At 39.6% G+C, this 13,476-nt stretch overlaps 1 protein-coding gene across 4 annotated transcripts in view; it reads left to right on the top strand.

Annotated features, from left to right (window-relative positions):
• NSUN6 (NOP2/Sun RNA methyltransferase 6) overlaps positions 1-13,476 on the top strand; it is a 71,155-nt gene that overhangs the window by 8,611 nt on the left and 49,068 nt on the right. For all 4 annotated transcript variants that reach the window (XM_079914403.1, XM_079914402.1, XM_079914401.1 and 1 more), the window contains one exon: positions 12,840-12,949. In XM_079914403.1, coding sequence (XP_079770529.1) covers positions 12,840-12,949 — 110 coding nt within the window. The remainder of the gene's footprint in view (positions 1-12,839; positions 12,950-13,476) is intronic.

Genomic DNA, 13,476 nt, shown 5'->3' with positions numbered 1-13,476 from the left:
GGTGATGTTCTCGATAAATTAAATACCAAAAGCATGTTGCTCTGTGTAGGAATGTAAGAAATCACATTTCTTTTGCGACTAAAAAACACACACAACTACAGATTTATATATATATTTATTTATATACGGAAAAAAGTCTGGAGGGTATAACATACCCAACTGTTGACAGGGATTAACTCTGAGGAAGTTGGATTGGGAGAAACTGAGTAAGAGGAGATTTTCACTTGTAATATTTCTGTCTTTTTTTTTTTTTTTTTTTTTTTTTTACCATAAGCACGTATTACTTCCGCAATTAAAAAAGTTGATTTTGTAAACTCCCCCCTTTTTTTTTTTTGGCTGTGTCGGGTCTTAGTTGCGGCACGCGGGATCTTCATTGAGGCTCACGGGATCTTTCGTTGCAGCGTGGGGGCTTCTCTGTAGTTGTGGTGCGTGGGCTCTGTAGTTTGCAGCACGCGGGCTCTCGTTGAGGTGTGCGAGCTCCGTAGTTGTGGCGCGTGGGCTTAGTTGCCTGTGGCATGTGGGATCTTAGTTCCCCAACCAGGGATTGAAACCGCATCCCCTGCATTGGAAGGCAGATTCTTTACCACTGGACCACCAGGCAAGTCCCGATTTTGTAAACTCCTTCTTCTAGCTCTTTGTTAAGGGGGAATTTGCAGTAGTGAAATGCAGAGATCTTAATTAAGTGTACTATTTGCTGAGTTTTGGTAAATTCATACAACTGTGTAGTCAAGACTCACCCCCATCAAGATATACACCATTTCCATCACCCAGAAAATTCTCTGCATTCTGCCCCTCTACCAGGAAACCAGTGTTCTGATTTCTTTCATCTCCTAGTTTTAAACCAGTTAGTTACTACAGTTGATGACAGTCACAGGTCTTTTGAGACCTGTGATTCATTTCAGAATGTACTGTGGCCTCCGTAGTTTTCCATAATCCTATATAACACTATTTCATTCTTTTTACTGGCTATGTAATAATTCTTTCATCTGTTCTTTGTAGTGAGCTAAATTACTCATTAAAACATTAGTGGGGACTTCCCTGGTGGTGCAGTGGTTAAGAATCCGCCTGCCAATGCAGGGGACATGGGTTTGAGACCTGGTCTGGGAAGATCCCACATGCCGCAGAGCAGCTAAGCCGTGTGCCACAGCTACTGAAGCCCATGCCCCTATATCCCGTGCACCACAACAAGAGAAGCCCGAGCACTGCAACAAACAGTAGCTCCCGTTCACTCCAACTAAAGAAAGCCCGCGCACAGCAACGAAGACCAAAAACGCAGCCGAAAGTGAATAAAAAGTTAAAAAAAAGTTAAAGCATTAGTGAACTATAAAACACAAACGGTGAGTTACTACAGGAAAGCACTAAGAAATCTTTTAGCATTGTGGATTCATATACCTACCTTTTGTTTCTAAAAGGAGCAGTTCGGCTCTTTTTTGTCTTTTAAACTCATCATCACTTTTATTAGGTATCTTTTGACTTTCCACTATGAAAATGGAAGAAATTCTTATGCTTAAATTTGCCCTAAAACCTCCACCAACCAATTTTTATTTACTGTTAGTTTTTTAACCATGTAAAGCTTTGTAACATTTTTATTCTACAAGCATAATACAAATGAATGCAGTGCTTGCTTGTAGCCCTATTGGTAGTTTATTTCTGAGTTCTTTATCTTAATTGATCTCTTGGTTGATCGAATAGCGTCATGTAGCAGGTCTCCAGCACCTGCTTCCCTTCCCCCAAGTATGTCTCTTGTATGCTCTGTTTCCTTTCTCGCTTGAGAATTGCTTGTTGCCTTTATATTTAAACAACAACTTATGGGCTGATTATAGTCATTTCAAGTCACATGTTATTTCCCTCAGCCCTTTGTAGACACTGCTTCTACAATCTTAGGGCCCCACGTGTTGCTATGAAGAAATCTGAGGCCAAAAAATATTTTCGCCCCTTACAACAGAATCTTGATTTTTCACTTGGAGATCTATGGGATTCTTAGGCACTGGACTTTAGAAACTTCACTGGGGTATACCTTATAATAATAATAATAATTGTTATTAATATTTATAATAATAATTATTATTCTCCTTAGTTTTCATTGAAATGCAATGTAATTTTTAAATTACAAGTCTTCTGGTAGTTCTTTGAATATCTTTGTTACATATTCCTGCCCGATCTGTTAGGAGGACACTGGTGGTCCATGTGTTGGTTTTCCAGGACAGATGCTCCCTGTGTTGGGACACCCCCAGACAGCCCAGGGTCTTGTGACGGGCTGGAGGGACTCACAGGACTCAGCATCTAGTCAGGCTCATGGCGGGGATTTATTACACGAAAGGGGTACAAAAGCAGAAACAGCAGAGGGAAAAGGCATGTGGGGTAAAGTCTGGAAGAAACCAGGCGCAAGCTTCTGGGCGTCTCTCCCCACGGAGCTACCAGGACAGGCTTCATCCTTCAAGCAGTCAGTTGTGACACGTATAGAATCATTGTCTATGAGAGGAGCCCATTAGAGACCCAGCACCCAAGGTTTTAGTTGGGTGCTGGTCATCTGGGCGCCCTCTGCCTGGCATGTAATGGAATTCCAGGCTCCCAAAAGGAAAGCAGGTGTTCAGCATAACCACACAGCTTGGACGAACAGTTTAGGAACAGTAATTCACTCTTAAGAGGTGGTTTTATGTCAGTGCTGGGAACCGTTGGCCAGTCAAGGTTCCAGATGCTGCCGAGGGCCAGCCTTCCCAGCAGGCCTTTCTAAGAATAGCTGTCGCAGGCCTGTTACATTAACTCTTGAATTTCACAGGGTTTACTATCCTTTACTTGCTGAGCTGGGCTAGTTCACTTTTGTTCTTTATTTTTTAATCTTGTTGTTGTTATTATATCCCTTTTCTAAGGTTCTTTTTAGTTTCTTTGAAAGTATGCAGAGGTTATTTGAAATTCTGCCCTTTTTTGGTCTGTACATTTTGTACTGCCTTTTGTTTATTACAACTTTGTTTACTACTACGGATGTCCCTTGGTATCCATGGGAGATTGGTTCCAGGATCCCCCGCTCCCCGCCAACATACCGATAATCACAGAGGCTCAGGTCTCATATGCAATGATGTAGTGTTTGCATATAAGTCATGCACACCCTTCAGTATGCTTTAAATCATTTCTAGATTACTTACAATACTTAATACTGTGTGAGTAGTTGCCAGTGCACAGCAAATTCAAGTTTGCTTTTAGGAATTTTCTGGAATTAAAAAAAAATGTTTTTTCATCTGCGGTTGGTTGAATCCATGGATGTGGAACCTGAGGGTAGACAGGGCCATCTGTATCTACACGTAGTTCCCAGTTGAATGAATCCTTGAATGAAAACTTTCACATAGATTCACCTAGTTTGCACTTCGGGTCAAGTGTATACCTGGACAACTCATCAGATGTGTCTTTCAAGATACTTTCACCAGGTCTTTCCTAGTGGCACAACTCTAGTCCTGGTGAGCTGAGCTGAAGAAGACTAAGGCTCTGTGAGGGGATCCGGCTCATAGCTTCTTTGTTGGGGGCTTTAATTTTTGTTAACGCTTAGTGAACTCAGGGGAGGAGTGACAGAGTTGCTTGCGCTTTCCCTTCTCTTCCCTTAGCTACTTCTAGGCAGTTTGTCCAGTTTTGTTACAGAAAGCAGAGATTGTCTGCTTGTGCCAATTTTGCCAGTCCAGTCCTCTTTCATCTTTATCTGCAGGGCACAGGACACTGACAAGACGCTCCCAGATTCTCCTTTTTTCTGTCTGACCCTCTGGTCCTGGATCTAAGCAGTAAATATTTGTTTAGGCACCCAGAAGCCTTTCCTTTACAGAAGCATTCATACCCTGTTGAGGAACTAGGTTTGATCCAAATTTTACTGTGTTAGCTAATTATTCTTAATCATTTGGGTAATAGCTGTTTCTTAGTTTTCTTGCAAATGGAATTTTCTTTTAGGTTTTTCATTCTCCATTTCTGTGGGCTTTAGAAAAAGGAATATATTTATACTTTTATTCTTTGACTAATCTTTTACTAGAAGCTCAACATCATCCAGTTATTTAAGTTATCAAAACATAGGTTACAAGCAGCTCATGCAGCTTAATAACAAAAAAACAAACAACCCAATCCAAAAATGGGCAGAAGACCTAAATAGACATTTCTCCAAAGAAGATATACAGAGTGCCAACAAACACATGAAAGAATGCTCAACATCACTAATCATTAGAGAAATGCAAATCAAAACGACAATGAGATATCATCTCACACCAGTCAGAATGGCCATCATCAAAAAATCTAGAAACAACAAATGCTGGAGAGGGTGTGGAGAAAAGGGAACCCTCTTACACTGTTGGTGGGAATGTAAATTGATACAGCCACTGTGGAGAACAGTATGGAGGTTCCTTAAAAAGCTACAAATAGAACTACCATATGACCCAGCAATCCCACTACTGGGCATATACCCTGAGAAAACCATAATTCAAAAAGAGTCATGTACCAAAATGTTCATTGCAGCTCTATTTACAATAGCCCAGAGATGGAAACAACCTAAGTGTCCATCATCGGATGAATGGATAAAGAAGATGTGGCACATATATACAATGGAATATTACTCAGCCATAAAAAGAGATGAAATTGAGCTATTTGTAATGAGGTGGATAGACCTAGAGTCTGTCATACAGAGTGAAGTAAGTCAGAAAGAGAGAGACAAATACCGTATGCTAACACATATATATGGAATTTAAGAAAAAAAAAAATGTCATGAAAAACCTAGGGGTGAAACAGGAATAAAGACACAGACTTACTAGAGAATGGACTTGAGGCTGTGGGGAGGGGGAAGGGTGAACGGTGACAAAGCGATAAAGAGGCATGGACATATATACACTACCAAACGTAGGGTAGATAGCTAGTGGGAGGCGGCCGCATAGCACAGGGAGATCAGCTCGGTGCTTTGTGACCGCCTGGAGGGGTGGGATAGGGAGGGTGGGAGGGAGGGAGACGCAAGCGGGAAGAGATATGGGAACATATGTGTATATATAACTGATTCATTTTGTTGTGAAGCTGAAACTAACATACCATTGTAAAGCAATTATACTCCAATAAAGATGTTTAAAAAAAAACAAAAACATAGGTTAAACTATTTATAGGCAGTAAACAATTTAAAAAGTAATTTCTCACCATAAAATTCAGGTTCCCTCATTTTATTTAACATGCTATTTAATTTACTGATCAAATATATTTTAATGTTAGGAAGGTTTTATCACTGGTAATTAGATTGAACATAAGGTTGTAATGCTGATTTTGATGGTATCAGTGTCAACTTTATTGAAAAACTTAGAGAAAATTGAATGCCAGGCTTTTCTTAATGCAAGAGTTTTTTTTTTTTATCAAATTATAGTTGATTTACAGTGTGTGGTTAGTTTCAGGTGTACAGCAAAGTGACTCAGTTAAATATTCCTTTTCAGATTCTTTTCCCTTATAAGCTGTTACAAAATATTGAGTAGAGTTCCCTGTGCTATACAGTAGGCCCTTGTTGGTTGTCTGTTTTATATATAGTAGTGTGTATATGTTAATCCCAAACTCCTAATTCATTCCCCCCCACTCCCAACACAAGATTTTTTTTTAATTGAAGTATAGTTGATTTACAATGTTGTGTTAATTTCTGCTGTACAGCAAGGTGAATCAGGTATACATCTACATATATCCACTCTTTTTTAGATTCTTTTCCCATATAGGTCATTACAGAGTATTGAGTAGAGTTCCCTGTGTATACAGTAGGTCCTTATTAGTTATCTATTTTATATATAGTAGTGTGTGTATGTCAGTCCCAATCTCCCAATTTATCGTTCTTCTCCCCCCATGACCATAAGTTTGTTTTCTACATTGATACAAGAGTATTTTTTTTTAAAGTTTTTTTTACTATTTATTTTTATTTTTGGCTGTGTGCAATTAAGTACCTTCTTACTATTTTTCCTCCAATCTTTATTACTGTTCAATTGGAAAATCATCTTTCTTTAATGTTGCTTCACTCCTTTATTTAGAAACAGTTCAATAAAAATCAAGCTTTTAGTATTTTTTATGGCCCTATGTCAACTTTTACATTTCCTTGCTGAAATTTCCGTGAAGCGGACATACACCCTGACACTTGCATATGCTATCTTACATTTTTATACGATTACTTCTTGTGTTGAGGGATCCCCAAGACCACTCCCTGGCTCTGTGATTCCCTAGGAGGGCTCAGAGGACTCAGCATATAATCATATGCGTGCCTATGATTTAATCAGTGAAAGGATCTGAAGGAAAATCAGCAAAATAAAAGGTGCGTGGGATGAGGTCTAGGGAAAACCATTTGCAAGCTGTAGGGTCTTTTTCCAGCGGAGTCATACACGGTGCACTTAACTCCGTCAGTAAACGAGCTTGACAACATATATGTGAGATGTCACCAGCCAGGGAAGCTCTAATGAGACACGGCATCCAGGATTTTCATTCAGGGCAGGTTGTGTGGGTACCTCCTGCCTGGTATTTACCCAGATTCCAGCCTCCCAGAAGGAAACTCAGTGTCCACCGTAAACCATATTATTTGTTTACAAATACATTGTTACAAACAGTGTAGGCACAGTGAGCTACCCTTATCAGTTCATAGTGGGAACTCCCCTGATTCTAAGTTCCAAAACACTAGCCGAGGACCAGCCTTGTCACCAGGCCTTCCAAAGAAAGGATAGCAGTTCTGGCCCCCTGTGTTAAGACTCATCTTTGTGGTCTCCCATTCTCTTCTCGCCGTGAAATGGTTATTCTCATAAAAACTTTCTGATTAACACTACAGGGTTCCATTTCACAAGATATTTTTTGAATTGGTGCTATGCGTGAGACCCAAAGATGTTATAAAGATGGATGAAACATAGTTTCTAAAAGCAGGGACTATTGGTACAAGTCAAAATGCAATAGATGCCGTGGTAGGGGTATGAATTAAATACCATTAGAGCATAGAAGAAGAAGGGCTGAGTGCAAAGAAGTGGGTAAAGGTTTTCTCCAAATAGATGTAACTTCAGTTGAGCCTTGAAGGTGAGTAAGAATTAGGTGGATGAGGAGATAAAGTAGGTAAGGGTATGTGAGATAGAGAACATATGCAAGAAGTACAGAGGTGTGAAAATAGATGGTGGTTCATGACAAAAGTGATCAGTTTGGCTAATCAGTTCTCAGATTGGTGAAAGAAGATGCTGAAGTAGTTAGGAGAGGTAGATGTGAAATGTAAAGGGTTTTTGCTTTTAAACTAAGGAGTGTTTTTTGCATAGAATATAGGAGCCAAATAATTTTTATTACAGTCATGATTTTAGAAATACAATACTGGTAGTAGCATAAAGGTATGTTTTCCAAACTGCATGTAGATCATGACCCATTAGTAGGTTGTGAAATGAATGTAATTGGTTTTTTATGGGCTTTTTTTTTTTTTTGCGGTACGCGGGCCTCTCACTGTTGTGGCCTCTTCTGTTGTGGAGTCTCCGGACGCGCAGGCTCAGCAGCCATGGCTCATGGGCCCAGCTGCTCTGCGGCATGTGGGATCTTCCCGGACCGGGGCATGAACCCGTGTCCCCTGCATCGGCAGGCAGACTCTCAACCACTGTGCCACCAGGGAAGCCCTATGGGCTTTTTTAAAAAAAAGAAATGGGGTATTTTATAATATATTGGATTGTACATAATAAGGTATTTTGTGAAATGTTTGCTATAAATGTATGTGTGTGTATACACATGTGTACTGGGATGTGATTTAAGTGCATTTCTTACCCTGGGTTACAGCCAGAAAAGCTTAAACACTTTTTTCAAAAGAAGGTGAATTGCAAAACTGGAGCCAATTTAGGGAACAATTCAGTCTTTTATTCCCAGCAGTACAGTGAACTAGATAACTTGAGGATGTTTCTGCTACATAGGACTAGGAATACTGACTGAAAGGTCATAAAATGCACAGTGGAGTGATTAAGAACGTAAGTGAAATATTCAGTGGTTAGAATGAAGAGTAACTGAAAACAGAGCAGTAAGTGTGTGAGCTAAGATTAAGGGTTGGGGGATTTGAGGGAGAAAATGCTTGGTCCCCTGAATTTAGGGGCTTTGGCTTTTTAAAAAAATTTAATTAATTAATTTTTGGCTGCATTGGGTCTTCTTTTGCTGCACACGGGCCTTCTCTAGTTGTGGTGAGAGGGGGCTGCTCTTCGTTGCGGTGCACGGGCTTCTCATCGCGGTGGCTTCTCCTGTTGTGGAGCATGGGCTCTAGGCACACGGGCTCGGTAGTTGTGGCTCGCAGGCTCTAGAGCACAGACTGAGTAGTTGTGGCGCACGGGCTTAGTTGCTCTGCAGCACGTGGCATCTTCCCGGATCAGGGCTTGAACCCAATGCAGTCCCCTGCATTGGCAGGCGGATTCTTAACTACTGTGCCACCAGGGAAGTCCCCTGGTGGGTGTTTGGTTTTAACAAGAGGATTCTGGTGCTAGGAGGTGAGAAACGTCCAGCAGTCAGTACAAGGCAGTAATTAGGATTTGGATCGCTCTTGCCTTGGAGTTTTTAGTTGGAGGAAAAAAAATCTCTGAGATGCAGAACTCAGAGGTTTCATACCTATAAGGGCTTGGAATTCAAATTCATACCACCCAGGTGGTCTGGAAACCTGCAGTTTGGGAAATTAACATAAAAATTGGATCCTAAGCTAGTTCCTGGGATGCTTGAAACCACTCTGGAGTGACACCCGTCAGCCCAGGCCGTGCACCTTTGAGGACCAGTGTATACAACAAACTGAAGGGATTAGATTCCCCCAGAACTGTAGCAAATAGAACTAACTGGTAGAGACTGTAAAATCAGTCTCCTTGAAATGATAAAAAACAAAGGAAGAATCTAAAACATAAAAGACCCTAAGAGGGAAAAAAAGAATTGAAAAAGAATTTCTAGAAATAAAAATAGCATTAAAATTAAAAACTCATTCAATGAGCCAAACTGAAGATTAGACCCAACAGATGAGAGAATTAATGAACTAGAAGATGACTCATAGGAAATTACCCAGAATGCAGCAGGTAAAGAAGGTAAAGCAGTTGAAAGTATGAAACTGAGTCATGGAAAAAAGAATGAAAAGGCACTACACGTTTCTAGTGAATCCCAGATGTATAGATTAGAAATAATGGGGAAAGACAGTATTCAAAAATATAATGACAAAGAATTTTCCAGAATTGATGAAAGTCAGATTTAAGGAATACAGTGTCTGAAGCCAAAAGTAAAGATAAATCCATATCTAGGTACTTGAGAATGGAACTGAAGAACACCAGAGACATCAGGAGCATCTGAAAGCAGCCAAAGGTAAAACGTGGAAGCTAGCTCAGTGATCAGGTTAAGAGGTGACGCACGTCTGATGTCAGGGGATGGGCCCGGAAGACCTGTCAGAGAATTAGAGGTGGCATCACTTGGTAACTCAGTGAATGTTAGAAGTTTTAGGAAGAAGAGATTTAAGATGATGCCAGGCTTTCCAGTCTGGCTATTCAGATAGATAATGGCACTTTGTTCAAGACTGGAAACATAGGAGGATGAGAAGCATTGGGGTGTTAGCAAGGATTTGAGGAGTGGGTCAGAGAATCATAACGTTGTTCAGGACTTGCTGAGTTTGAAATAACGGTGGGACATGTATATATAGCTACCTGCAGGTAATCAGTCTGGAAAGGCTAATCATTAGAATATGTGGGTTAATAACAAGGTCCTGAAAACATAGGAAGAACACTCTTTGACATAAATCACAGCAAGATCTTTTTGGATCCACCTCCTAGAGTAATGGAAATAAAAACAAAAATAAACAAATGGGACCTAATGAAACTTCAAAGCTTTTGCACAGCAAAGGAAACCATAAACAAGACAAAAAGACAACCCTCAGAATGGGAGAAAATATTTGCAAACGAATCAATGGACAGAGGATCAATCTCCAAAATATATAAACAGCTCATGCAGCTCAATATTAAAAAAACAAACAACCCAATCCAAAAATGGGAGAAGACCTAAATAGACATTTCTCCAAAGAAGACATACAGATGGCCAAGAGGCACATGAAAAGCTGCTCAACATCACTAATTATTAGAGAAATGCAAATCAAAACTACAATGAGGTATCACCTCACACCAGTTAGAATGGGCATCATCGAAAAATCTACAAACAGCAAATGCTGGAGAGGGTGTGGAGAAAAGGGAACCCTCTTGCACTGTTGGTGGGAATGTAAATTGATACAGCCACTATGGAGAACTGTATGGAGGTTCCTTAAAAAACAAAGTAGTGCTACCATGTGACCCAGGAATCCCACTACTGGGCATATACCCAGAGAAAACCGTAATTCAAAAAGACACATGCACCCCAATGTTCACTGCAGCACTAGTTACAATAGCCAGGTCATGGAAGCAGCCTAAATGCCCATTGACAGACGAATGGATAAAGAAGATGTGGTACATATATACAATGGAATATTACTCAGCCATAAAAAGAAATGAAATTGAGTTATTTGTAGTGAGGTGGACAGACCTAGAGTCTGTGCTACAGAGTGAAGTAAGTCAGAAAGAAAAACAAATATAGTATATTAACGCATGTATGTGGAACCTAGAAAAATGGTACAGATGAACCGGTTTGCAGGGCAGAAATTGAGACACAGATGTAGAGAACAAACGTATGGACACCAAGGGGAGAAAGCGGCGGGGGTGGTGGTGGTGGTGTGATGAATTGGGCGATTGGGGTTGACGTGTATACACTGATGTGTATAAAATGGATGACTAACAAGAACCTGCTGTATAGAAAAAAAATGTGCTGTGTTGATAAAGTGTTTAAAGAAAAATAACAGGGTCCTACTGTATAGCACAGTGAGTTATATTCAGTATCCTCTGATAAACCATAATGGAGAAGAATATGAAAAAGAATATGTATGTGTATAACTGAATCACTTTGCTATACAGCAGAAATTAGCACAACATTGTAAATCAAATATACTTCAATAAAATTAAAAAAAATATGTGGGTAATTTTTGTGATTATTGAGATCATGAGATTGCCAAGGTTTAGGATTCAGAGTGAGATGAGCTGCTTGGCATGCTTTAGAACCTGGGGGAATGAACCTCTTCTAGAGATAGCTAGAGAATGGGCAGTGAGTGTGGGACCAGGAAGGAGGATAAAGCTGAGAAGTTTACGGAGGTTTGATCATTTGGAGATCATGGGAAGAAAATGCACTTAATTCCCCCAGCAAGGAGTTATGACAGCACATGTGAAATGTTGCCAACCAGGGAAGCCCATCAGACATGCAGTGCTCAAGATGTTTGTTTGGGGTAATCACATAGGCACTCCTGACTTTTGAAAAAGGCCGCTCTGAGTGTTGGAAGTGAGACCCAGGCTTCAGTGATTTGAGGAATGGATGGGAGGTGAGAATTTGGAGAGCACTCAAAAAAGCTGGATAGTAAAGGAAGAAAAGAAGACTTACCTTTGTCTAGTTTAAAATATTAATAACTTACTGTGCACCAATCTACCACTTTAGAAATACTTTTGAATGCCTTGTATGTTGTTTGTTTTAGTCTTTGAAGGCAGGGACTTTATTTCTCTTCTCTCCTAATGCTGTTATGAAACAGTAATGCTTGTTAAACGATGAAGCAGTTTTTTTTTTTCCTTTGGGGGTTGTGATTTTAATCCACATAAAGCTTCATTGGGTGATTAGAATAGAAACACTTGATCATGTCCATTCTAACATGAAACGCATCAGAGCTGGGCCCCAAGGGGTCCCTTTTCCTGTTCTAGCCTGTGTGTCATTTCCTGTGACCTCAATCCTGCCTAATTATTTTTAAATTGAGGTATAGCTGATGTAGAATATAAGTTACAGGTGTACAGTATAGTGATTCACAATTTTTAAGGGTTATGCTCCATTTATAGCTATAAAATATTGGCTATACCATTGGCTATTTTGCTGAAATAATGCCATTTGCAGCAACATGAATGGACCTAGAGATTATCATACTAAGTGAAGTAAGTGAGAAAGAGAAAGACAGATACCGTATGATATCACTTACATGTGGAATCTAAAAAAAATGATACAAATGAATTTATTTACAAAATGGAAATAGACTTAGAGACATAGAAAACAAATTTATGGTTACCAAAGGGGAAAGGGGGTGGGCGGGATAAATCAGGAGTTTGGGATGAACAGATACACACTACTGCATATAAAATAGGTAACAACAAGGTCCTACTGTATAGCATAGTGAACTATATTCAATATCTTGTAATAACCTATATAGGAAAAGAATCTGAAAAAGAAATATCTATATCTGTATATCTATCTATATAAAACTGAATCACTTTGCTGTACACCTGAAACTAACTCAACATTGTAAATCAACTATACTTCAATAAAGAAAAAAATACTGGCTATATTCCCTGTATCATATAATAGATCCTTGTAGCTTATTTTATACCTAATAGTTTGTACCTATTAATCCCCTACTCCTTTCTTGCCCTTCCCCACTTCCCTCTCCCCGCTGGTAGCCACTACTTTGGTCTCTGTATCTGTGGGTCTGCTTCTTTTTTGTTATATTCACTAGTTGTATTTGATGAAGCAGTTTTTGGTGCCACTTACTATCTTGCAATAGGATCCTCTTTCTGTTTTCTTTTTCTCAAGTGTCCATCTTCTTTGTAATTTTTTTAAAAAACTATTTCTTCCGTATTTATCTTTTTTCAGCTTTTTCTCATTTATTCATTAGTGGCATGCCTATGGGACGGTGAAGACCAAAGAGGTTATTTACTTAGGGTTCAGATTGAAACTGAAAAGGTTGATAGGCGTTGGAGGTGTATCACTGTTCACTTTCTCTCATCTCGCATCCCTAGGAATAATATAAAACAACAGCCCTGTGAAGTTATTGTTGGAGCCCAGTGTGGCAATGCAGTCTTACGAGGAGCCCACGTCTATGTTCCAGGAATTGTGTCAGCCTCAAAATGTGAGTATAACGTTTAGGTTTCTCTGTAGAACAGCCACTAAAATTTATGTGTATCATCAAATGGAAAATTTATTAAATCATCACTCAGATACATTTCAGATTTACTTTAATAAAGATATTTTCCAAGTTTTGCATTTAGTATAGCCGGTTGAGAGAGATATCTGATAAGGACTAACAAGTTAGGCATCCGTATATGGGTTTTGTGCCCATTTCTTTTATTCCCTTTGAGGACGTGTGTGATGATGTTTACAGGATCAGGACTGATGAATAGAGCGTAAGATGTCAGTGAAATTTTGTTTTGTATTCTTTACTCTGTTGCCCTAAAACCTCAGGCTGCTGTCCTGTCATTTGTGAGGGGAACATTCGGAGCCTAGAATCTTAAATATTGGGATGAATCTTAGCATTCTTAATTTACCCTCTTAGGGAATGTTAGGTTTGGGAAAAATAATTTAAATAGAAGATATCCTTCCTTTTCTGCTCAGCTAAAGACTTCCAGCTGAGGTCAGATGTTTTGAAGACTGTTCTGT

Source organism: Stenella coeruleoalba, assembly GCF_951394435.1.
Source record: "Stenella coeruleoalba genome assembly, chromosome: 2".
NCBI lineage: Eukaryota > Metazoa > Chordata > Mammalia > Artiodactyla > Delphinidae > Stenella > Stenella coeruleoalba.
The sequence above is the reverse complement of the archived record's forward strand: the minus strand, read 5'-3'. Positions and strand labels throughout refer to the sequence as shown.